This window comes from Scophthalmus maximus, chromosome 22, assembly GCF_022379125.1.
Source record: "Scophthalmus maximus strain ysfricsl-2021 chromosome 22, ASM2237912v1, whole genome shotgun sequence".
In the NCBI taxonomy this organism is placed as follows: domain Eukaryota; kingdom Metazoa; phylum Chordata; class Actinopteri; order Pleuronectiformes; family Scophthalmidae; genus Scophthalmus; species Scophthalmus maximus.
The window spans coordinates 500,999-511,403 of NC_061536.1; the positions used below are offsets into that span (position 1 = coordinate 500,999).

Genomic DNA, 10,405 nt, shown 5'->3' on the forward strand with positions numbered 1-10,405 from the left:
TTGCATTGCTAATACTGACAATGTTTGGCTCTACTTACACTTGTGAGTCCAGCTTTTCTCACATGAATGCCATCAAAACAAGGGCACGTTGTTCCATGACCAATGAGAAGTTGCATGAGTGTCTTAACATTGCCATGACTACTTATGAGCCAAACTATGTTGAAATAGCAAAATCAGGCAGTGTAATTTCTCTCACTGACCCAACAGGCTCACATGACCCATTTAAGGCATACAGTGCCAGTTTAATGAAATGCAAAGACTATAGATATGTTTTTTTGACGATTCAAACAGGTCTGCTTAAAGTTTGTCTGCATACTGTTGTACTGATTTCACCTTAATCTGATAGTTACTATTATACTATGTTCAGCTTTCATTTAGCATTTATGGATATGGATCTGTTTTAAACGCTCCTTATGTATGCTTGGAAGTGTTGTTGATAAAAAACAGACATTAATGTTAGTCTGGTGGCTACTGTTTTATTATATTCATCTAATTTTCTACATTTGTGGACATGGATCTGTCAGAAAAACACCTCATGTCCAGATGCTACATTTTGCACTTCTGTATTAAGCCTGGTAACCATAACTTACCTATTATTTTTTGTGGACTGGCTGCTGTCTGGAATTGATGATAATCATACTATTAAAGTGAAAGAAAAAGGATGCGCTTGACTAGTTTATTCCATGTTGTAATATTTCCATTAACATTATACTAAATTATTTGTAGTGATTATTTGACAAAATAATCGGTATGGCCCACGAACCCCCAGTGATTTTCATATTTGGCCCACTTGATATTGAAGTTGAATAGCCCTGAAGTAGATGATTATGATTACGTAATTTTTCCCAGCTAGAAATTTGTGGTTCCATAAGTGTTCTGAGAATATTATTATGTAATGTTATTCAAATGTTTTTAGCCGGAAGTTTTTATTGGGTTCCCAGAATGTTTTTTTTTAAAAGGTAGAAGAACGTTCTATACAAACATTATAAAAATGTTTAGAAACAACATTGTTAGAACATTTTGCCCTAACATTCTTCAAATGTTTTCAGCGGGAAGTTTTTATTTGGTTCCCAGTATGTTTTTTTAAAGGTAGAAGAACGTTCTATACAAACATTATAAAAATGTTTAGCAACAACATTTTTAGAACATTTTGCCCTAACATTCTTCAAATGTTTTCAGTGGCATCATTTTTAAAGTTCCCGGGAAGTTACTTAGTTTTAGAACAGGATAACATGCTTTAAAACCATTTTTTGAGGTAATATTGTTAAAAAAATTATGACACAACCTTTCTGTAACACTAGCCACTGTGGTTACTGGGATGACTTTACCTAACTATTGGACTATTAACACAAGTAAACAAGTAAACATTTTGATGATAAATCAATATTCCAAAGTCTTTCAACAGAATTCCTTTTTTTATTCAAAAATCTCTTCATAAAGTGTCACACTACAAAAACTACAAACAACTGTCGGGCAACAAATGAACAAATGCACTTAATTTAAGCCATTAATACAAATCAATAAAATTATAAAGAAAAGAAATACACTCCAATGATGGTGTGTGTGTTTGGTTCTTAATATTTATTCAGAGTCTGCAGACTCTGAAAACAGTAAGGGGCTTCTGCTCCCATCAGTTGCGGCAACGTTGCTCTCAGTCATGGATGGTCCCACTTCATCCACCTGCATTATGATAAAAAAAAATGAATCTGAATAATTTCTGATTCATCAGAAGCCTTTTCATGCTGTGACCAGAAGGTTGGTCAGTTCTTCTATCTGTCTCAAATCTGAAGGGTGCAATAATGATATGTGCCACTACACATGCAGAAAATGGTGTTGATTTTCATGTTGTATGTTGCAACCTCACAGAAACCTACAATATAATTTTGGTCATTAAAACACCGGCACCCCACCGGAGGCTGGAGTCCCCCTGCAGCGGTCCAGGGTTCGACTTCGATCCCGACCACATGCTGCTTGTCTGCCCCTGTCTCTCCCTCTTTCCTGCGATTACTTTCCCCCTGTCAATAAAGCAGTAAAATGTCCAAAAAATATCTTAAAAATATAACATAAAATACAGGATAGCGCCTCGACTAAGGCAGTGAATAAATTCTTAACTATAATATTATACAAATTATTTATCTACATTTACGGATACATCAACCTTATTTGGCCATTGCCAGTCATATAAATCAAACCCATGGTTTGTTTTGACTTAAGGTTTGCAGTGTAGGCTTCAGCATGTTGCAATTCCATGCTGCCAGGATGCAGTTAGGACACGGTGTTACTGATGAATTAAGCCAGTAGTTGTAAACCCAGCCCAGTCACACACAACTCAAATTCCAGACACTTATGGATAGTAAGATACAGTAACTACAATGTGCTCAGTAGAGTGCAGACCTCCACTAAGGAACATATTACATTCATAGTCGCATTTCTGTTTGTCTTTGTTGTATTTTTTAGCTTATTGGCATGAAAAGTTAATGAACTCTTTCTTGGCTCAGGGCCGATCTTTCTTCCAAGTTTATCCGTTATAAATGTTGGTTGTTTTGGACATACACATACACACACACAAACCAATACAGCAACATTGTATTTTCACATACCACTTTCTTTCTGTGAGATCTGTCCATTAATTTTTCGGAAAGCTCTTCCAGTTCTGCTGGAGTCTTTAGTGGTCTTGAAAAGTCTTCAATCTCAGGGTCATCAGATCTCATGTCTCTGGTCAAAATGGACTTAATGGTCTCCAGAGATTGTTCAATCTTGTCCAGCCTCATGAAGACGGCCCTTGCATATGCTGGTGTGGTAGAATCATCTAAAATATAACAGTACACTTAAACAATTGTCCTATGGCTCTTTTTGAATAAAATAACCAATTAACGTATTCCATGTTGCTGCCATTGTTTTTACATGCACAACAACCTATGAAAAATGAAGTAGGTAGTGTTAAATGTATGATGCACTTAAATACCCTTAACTGGTTGGTTATTTATACAGTGGTAATGGAAACAAAATTCAATTTACAACTTCACAGGTTATTGAAATTCTCAGGGTACCATTGGTAGTTCAAAATTCCACAATCCAACTTACATTGAGTGGTTGGTGTTCTTTTTGGAGTGCTGGTGATGGAGCGACCTAAATTTGCACAAAATTAACAAGTTACAATTGTGTACAATTGGATCATGGCACCATATGAAAGTTGCTTAGCGACTACAGGCATACCTTGTCCACTGCCACTGCTCTGTAACACATCCCTGGTCGGGGTTACCGCCACACTTCTGGTTGTTGTGGGCAACACTTAAAAAAAATAGTTTCAGTTGTAATCAGTGTTAACAGGATTACAAGCTACTAGACTATTAAACGGCATCCTATAGAACAGTGGTTTTCAACCCTTTCATGTTAGGACGCATGTAGAGGTTTGTCTCTATAGATCTTGTTTGGTTAAATTGAAGCTCTAGTGGGTATAATGCAAAAAAAAAAAAAATGTAAATGTATTATTTGGACATCAATAAATTTAATGAAGTTTCATAAACCATTAGTTGTATTTGTTGACCCCATTAGATGGCACTTTGGTTTAAAGAAAAAGGCTCAAGGAATTTGGCAATTCAGTGTGCTTTTATCGCTTTGTTGAACAGAGCGCCATCTAGTGGGCTCAAAAAATGAAGAAAATGGTTCATGAATCTTTATTTGTACACAATATGTATATTTTTTCAAATAAATACTTTGCAATAAAATGTCAAAATTCAGATGTGAATCCTTATATATACACTAGTATTTACCCTTATACATTGGCTTTCAGCTGGAAAAAATGGTTTGGAGGTTTAATTACTTGCTTACTTACTTGGGCTATTCTGGTTGTCTCTGGCTGAAAATGAATCCATTGATGGGGTGACTAAAGAAACACAAGGTCAAAGCAAGTTAGAAAGTCAAAGCAGTTCACAAAAGCGCTTACATGTAGCCTAAGAAATGCTCTACCAGGGCCTGCTGCAAAGGCTTATGGTATAAGAGTATGGTTATCTTCGACTATCCTATCCTAGTATTTACACCTGTTGACAAATAGGTGAACTTGGTGCTGCCCAATAATTGAACAAACCACAAACACATCAACAACTAGAAAATGTGGTAGGCCGCCTAGAAGGCAGATCAGGTATTCGCCTTATCACCTTGATGCCCTTTTTGGTCAGCTGACGCCACAAGGGGGTTTAGACGCGGAAGTGCCGCTAGTGTTAAAACTCCACTAAAATTACACAAATTTCTGAGGAAAACAATCTTGTACCAATTAAACAAACATAGACAGAGAAATTACACAGACACCAAACACCTATTGGTTACTCGGCACTTACAGGAAGGCATCGTTTGCATCTGCAATGAGAGGGTCTGATCCTTCGTGACAGATGATGCAGTTTTTTTCGTTTTTTTTACTCTCCTCACTGGCTCATCTATATCTGTATCTAATGGAGAGATATTCAAACATATATGTCAGGCATGCATATAGATAAGTGTTAGATATCTTCTTTTCAATGCATTTTCAAAAACGCACGACTATCAAGTGACTTTTTACCTGAGTCGGGGTACCGAACAGGAGCAATAATCTTCCTGCCAGTTTCCACTTCCTGGTCACTCTCCAAATTTGAAGTCATTGTTGCTTGGTTGGCTTTCTCTCTTGCCTTGTCGTAGGTGTCTAGAAAATACGGGTAGATATCAGAGCAGAGGCAGACAATATACAGAATGTGTAAGAGTTGTTAAGTATGTACATAATATATATATAGTGTATCCTATTAATTACTTGTGGCGGCCCGCCAGAATCAAATTTGTCCTGCCATTTTCATATTTAATCGAAGATATTTTACACTTCTCATAATAACATAAATGTTTCTAGTCGCATCTCCGTGGTCAAACCAACTGCCGCTGAAATGGAAGTGCCCCCTATATTCTGACCTTAACAGTAAATTGTAACAGGCCAAGATACACATGACTATGTCCGCTTATCAAAAAAAGTTACCAAACACATGAAAATAAAATAAAATGGATTATATTTACAGGAATGGCTGCACGGTGGTGTAGTGGTTAGCACCTTCGCCTCACAGCAAGAAGGTTCTGGGTTCGAATCCCGGTTCAACCAGGGCCTTTCTGTGTGGAGTTTGCATGTTCTCCCCGTGTATCCGTGGGTTCTCTCCGGGTTCTCCGGCTTCCTCCCACAGTCCAAAGACATGCAGAATGGGGTTAGGTTCATTGGAGACTCTAAATTGACCATGTGAATGTGAGAGTGAATGGTTGTCCGTCTCTGTGTGTGGCCCTGTGATAGGCTGGCGACCTGTCCAGGGTGTACCCCGCCTCTCGCCCAATGTTAGCTGGGATTGGCTCCAGCGACCCCCTGCGACCCTTAAATGGATAAAGCGGTAGACGATGAATGAATGAATGAATGATATTTACAGGAACATTATGTCATGTATAATTTAAGAAATCCTATTAAATTGTGAGGGGAAAATACTTTATTCTTTGATTTTGGGTTGCTGGAAAGTAATTTAACTTTTTTTTTTTCACTGGGTTCACTGAGTTTTGAGCAGAATGAACAAAGTTTGCTATTTTGGTGGAAGTATGAGGGCGTTTTTAAAACATGCTCTTTGGCTTAGTTCTGAAGATGACAATACAATACCTGTGTATGTTCAAACAGAAACTTTCCATCTGGCCCACAATGTTGTGTCTGGTATCTCTCTCCTTTTGACTTTGGCAGTGACATTCTTTCTATCTTTGTACCCCAAGTATTTTTTTACTGGCCCCTATACAAATTGCTTTAGTCAACTCTCAGTTAGGAGGTACCTTGTTAGTTTTCTCTAGCCAGTTAGTTGGCACGGCATCCACTGTATTGCTGATCAGGAATTTCCCCACTGCAAACTGTTTGTCAGTATTCTGGAATACATTCTAGTCTTCCCTCCATGCGCACCCCTAATTTATATTCATATATACTTTAGTATACTCACAACTTGGATGTGTGGGATCTGAGTATGATTGATTTCCAGACAAAACATTAGCAAAAAGTTTTTTTTAAGAAGGCATTACATATATGGGGCTGCTTCCAAGAAAAAAGAAAAAAGGGTGTTTTATGTTTTTACAGTTAAGTCTGTGAACTCCTTAGAATGAATGGAGCACAGTAATTACAATCCTCAAACCATTATCTGCCTCAGTCATAAATAAATACCTGTCTGCCCAAATGCCTCTCAGATAGTGTGAGTGTGACAATCTTTGGCTGTGTAGACACCAATCAACCTTGAGTCACAAGGCTGCCTGAAGTATGGCTCAAGTCGATCATAGACACGACAGAGCAACATCTTTTCCCCATGCTCTGTCTTACCAGAGTCTGAAACAACTTCACAACACTCTAGGTCACTAAGAGTGAAGACATTGTTAGGTTTTTTCATTTCTATGGTCTTTTTTGGTTCAGGATGTATCTTTCTCACTCTGTCGGCTTCCCCAAGCCGCCTCACAATCTGTGAGAGAGGATTTCGCCCAGAACGAACCAATCTTTTCAGCTGATGCAAGTAATTCTCAAAAGAGAAAGCACTGCACTCATCAAGACTGTCGTAAAGGTTTGCATCCGATGCAAGGTGTATCAAGGTGTGGACATTGTAGATAAGGAACTCATCCCCATACAAATGCCTTCCCTGTTCAGTGAAGTACACCAACAACTCCTCTGCATTGCGATTGTACTGTTTTGCCAGTCTTGGAGAAACAAGGATGGATAATGCCACACTAAAAACCAGGAAGTGCTCATAGAGCTGCTCTGAAATAATGCCCTTAAGCACAATTTTTCCTGTATAGAGGGCAAACTGTCTCAGTTCCGTGGCCTTCCATCTGTCAATATCTTCCAAGCCTCTTGGTTTCCTTGCAAACACATTTGGAATGCATGTTCTCAACTTCAGAAGCTGAAAACTGACCTGCTTAGCATGCCCAGATGACAATCTGACTCCCCGTGATCCCCCCAACCACAAAAGGATAATTTTGCGCATGACACCAAGACAACACTGGTGCATATAATCTGCAGGGAATTGGTCAATCATGTTCATCGGGAGCTGGCAAAATGGCGACACAACTGAATGCAGGTGGTGCTCCTCCTGAGACTGATCTCGAAATGTTTTATCAGTTCTCAGTATTAGATTGGTGATTTCAGGATATATCACCCGATGGCCATACCACAATCCTTTTTGTGTACATTTGTCACACCCATAATGGCCTGAACACAGCTTCATGGACTTCACAAGAGCCTTGGCTGGGGCATCACATGTAACACAACGCAGCTTCACCCTAATGAAACCCCTGTCTGTCTCTAGTCCATTTTCCATAATACTGCGGAGGTCTCCTGTATAGAGAGGGGGCACTGAAGGACACTGAAGAGGAATGTTTGTTGATGTAAATGCTTTTTGGCCACGTGCACATTTTTCTTCCAATCTTTTTGCCCTTTTCCAGCGGGCTGAGTATTGTCTTTTTGACATTGCAAATGTCTTAAATCCCGAACACACCCCAGAAAAATGAAAATACTTGTCAAAATCTGAAACTATCAAAAAAGACATACCGAGTCTGATGTGAACTCCATGTTTTTTTTACTGTGAAGAGAAGAACACAAACATTTGTCAGTATACTAAGTGAAATATCAATACAGTTGTCCAAACAGTTAAAACTACATGTCACTGAAAATGTGCCATTTTATAGCTGTCACAAGAAGATGCAGTATATGATCTACTTTGTGTGCAGAATCTGCACTCACAATAAATCATTTATAAACAAAAAAATATGAGATAGCTTATCTGCCTAAAAACTGAACTTTTCAATAATGGCACATCATGAGTGACTATACAAAACTATTGCTGTTTCCCGTTAATTTACACGATCTTAAAGTGCATACATTCACACACGTTATTTTTATGGCAATCAGCAATTTTCTCTAGTAAAGATTTAGCCTCCATGAAATCATTTTCATAACAAGGCATCAAAAAAAATATTTAAAATATGACCAAAAAGGCTAAATGCCACTATATTATCAACAGTAAATAAGTCAAAATGATCATTTTGAATCTTTAATGAATAACAAAGACAAACGTTAGAACTAACTTTCTAATTTTTTTGTATCTGGATTTCATGCAGTGTGCAAATAAAATAAAAAAAGTTACCATGGTTTGTAGTAGTAATGGCAGGGCTTCCTTTCCTTATGTCAATTTTAATACCTTTTCAAGACTCTTTGAATGCCAAATAAAAAAATGTCTAGACCTATTGCAAAGTAAAATAAATAGATAAATAAAACGCCAAATGCCCGTTTTTAATGCCTTTTCAAGTCTTCAATTTTAAGTAAAATTTTTCGAGATGTGTCCGTGATTCGTAGAACTCGAATGTTGAGCCAACACTGACATAGCAGAACTGTAATGCGCATGCGCAGACTGAGGAATTCGCGATCGCGAAATTCAAACGTCAGGGCGAGAATTATTATAATTATTATTTTTGAAACTTTACCATGTAAATTAACATACAACACCACTCTGAGCATTTATCATGCGAGCAAAATGCAGTAACATTTCCAACAATTAGGCCTACTTTTGCCCTAATTTTGTATGCACAGGTGACAAAAGTTAGCTAGTAAGTTAACAAAACACATCACCCAAGGCTCACGTTAACCCTTTTCTCCCAGTCTTTCCCTCACTGAAAATAAAAAAAACACGTCGCTGCCTCTTGTCACCGCTGTGAAATGCCCAACGGTAGTTCACTATACATGACTTGGCGCTAATTTTCCATTCGCCGACAGTTTTTGAAGCTTTGGCTCGATGCTCGCGCGCATTGCGGGAGAACTGTTCAAAGACGCCGGCTGAGAGACTAGCCGGTGAAGAGAACATGAACTGCTAAGATTATCATTTCCCGGGCTAACCTGCCGTACACATCTGTGAAGTGACCATGCTAATAGCTGAAGGACAAGCTATCTAACAATAGTTACAACTAAACGAAACAAAGAAGAAGAGCATAGAACAAGTGCAAATAAAAACTGCCAACACACTTTGTATCATTAACTATCTTACCTGTGGCTCAAGCAGCTCTGTGGTCCGGTCTGTCTCAGTGGAAGATGCCTTAGATTTCGATTGTATCCAGCCAATGACCGCTTGGCTCCACCGACCCTTCATACTGAAGGCTTTTTTTGCCAAACTTTATTGATCTCACACCAGGGAAATTACCATATCGTTACAGCAGCTCAAGAGATTAGAAAAGCAAAGGAAGGAAAACAGTAACTGAGTAATAATAAATGATCAGATTTTTAAAACTTAAAAATGTTTATATATAAACTGACCATTTAAATTTAAAAATGTTTTAGCAATTCTATCTGATTATTTTTTATTACTCAGTTACTCTTTTCCTTCCTTTGCTTTTATTTATATTAATATATATATATATATATATATATATATATATATTAATATGTGTGTATTTGTGTAAAGGGGTTTTAAACTCTGCGGCCTCTTGTGGTTTATTACTTTTTATTTACTATTTTTAGTTTTTAAATTAATAAACATATATAGCCAACAGTGTGTGTGTGTGTGTGCAGCAATTTCAACCAAACAATAAACGTTGTCTTCATTTGGGTTAACTCATATAGTCCTAAGAAAAAAGAGTGTATTCAATAAATGTGGGCCAGCTGGTGGTTTTGTCACCAGTTTGCACCAATTCCCAACATACACCAACCAGACAGAATGTGTGTAAAGAGCTGCTGCACGCTCTGCCTAGTGGGTGTCGCATTGCTTCCTGCACATCTCGAATGTACTAATTCTAACGTCATGCACAATACTATATTCTTCAATATCCAATCCCAATTTAGTAAGGGTTAGGGGACTAGGGTTAGTCCCTTGGGACTCCATCAATCTATCGTCTACCGCTTATCCATTTGAGGGTCGCGGGGGCGCTGGAGCCCCAGCTGACATTGGGCGAGAGGCGGGGTTCACCCTGAACAGGTCGCCAGCCTATCGCAGGGACACATACAGAGACAAACAACCACTCACTCTCACATTCACACGACCTACGGCCAATTTAGAGTCTCCAATGAACCTAACCCCATTCTACATGTCTTTGGACTCTGGGAGGAAGCCGGAGAACCCGGAGAGAACCCAAAGTTGTTGAGTCAAATCATCCATCAGTGACCCCTCAGTTGACTTTCAGCTGGAATACGAGAACAGCTCTTACAAATTCCTTTTGGCATGGTATGCAAAATTTGGCATGTATGTGTTTAAAAGGAACAATGCTTTATTGCAGCTGTAAACTCAATTATACACATTTACCACATCATCGCGACACCAAGTCTCAATAGGTCAGACTGTACAGTCTAATGTACGTTCATTATCATGTAACATTGTGAGAATGTTTTCTAATATAACTTTCTATA

The 10,405-nt window shown here is 38.3% G+C and overlaps 1 protein-coding gene and 1 long non-coding RNA gene across 2 annotated transcripts; both read right to left on the reverse strand.

The window, feature by feature from the left end:
- Positions 1–2,264: 2,264 nt before the first annotated feature.
- On the reverse strand, positions 2,265–4,669 carry LOC118292107. The gene is made up of 6 exons (XM_035620795.2): positions 4,556–4,669; positions 4,338–4,445; positions 3,836–3,886; positions 3,217–3,291; positions 3,085–3,129; positions 2,265–2,809 (listed from the first exon to the last, which is right to left on the reverse strand). The coding sequence occupies exons 1-6, from the start codon at positions 4,632–4,634 to the stop codon at positions 2,526–2,528; spliced, it is 642 nt and encodes a 213-aa protein (XP_035476688.2). The 5' UTR covers positions 4,635–4,669; the 3' UTR covers positions 2,265–2,525.
- A 1,144-nt stretch (positions 4,670–5,813) lies between these two features.
- Positions 5,814–9,173, reverse strand: LOC124849774. Its single transcript, XR_007030319.1, has 3 exons — positions 9,054–9,173; positions 7,565–7,595; positions 5,814–5,904 (listed from the first exon to the last, which is right to left on the reverse strand). It is a non-coding gene; the product is annotated as an uncharacterized LOC124849774 (long non-coding RNA).
- Between the last annotated feature and the right edge of the window lie 1,232 nt (positions 9,174–10,405).

Excerpts from the sequence above, each read along its gene's own strand:
- LOC118292107 (XM_035620795.2), bottom strand. The coding sequence starts at position 4,634 with ATGACTTCAAATTTGGAGAGTGACCAGGAAGTGGAAACTGGCAGGAAG. Across the intron at positions 3,887-4,337 it reads GATGCAAACGATGCCTTCCT|TCACCCCATCAATGGATTCA; the intron begins GTAAGTGCCGAG and ends GTGTTTCTTTAG. Across the intron at positions 2,810-3,084 it reads AAGAACACCAACCACTCAAT|ATGATTCTACCACACCAGCA; the intron begins GTAAGTTGGATT and ends GTTATATTTTAG.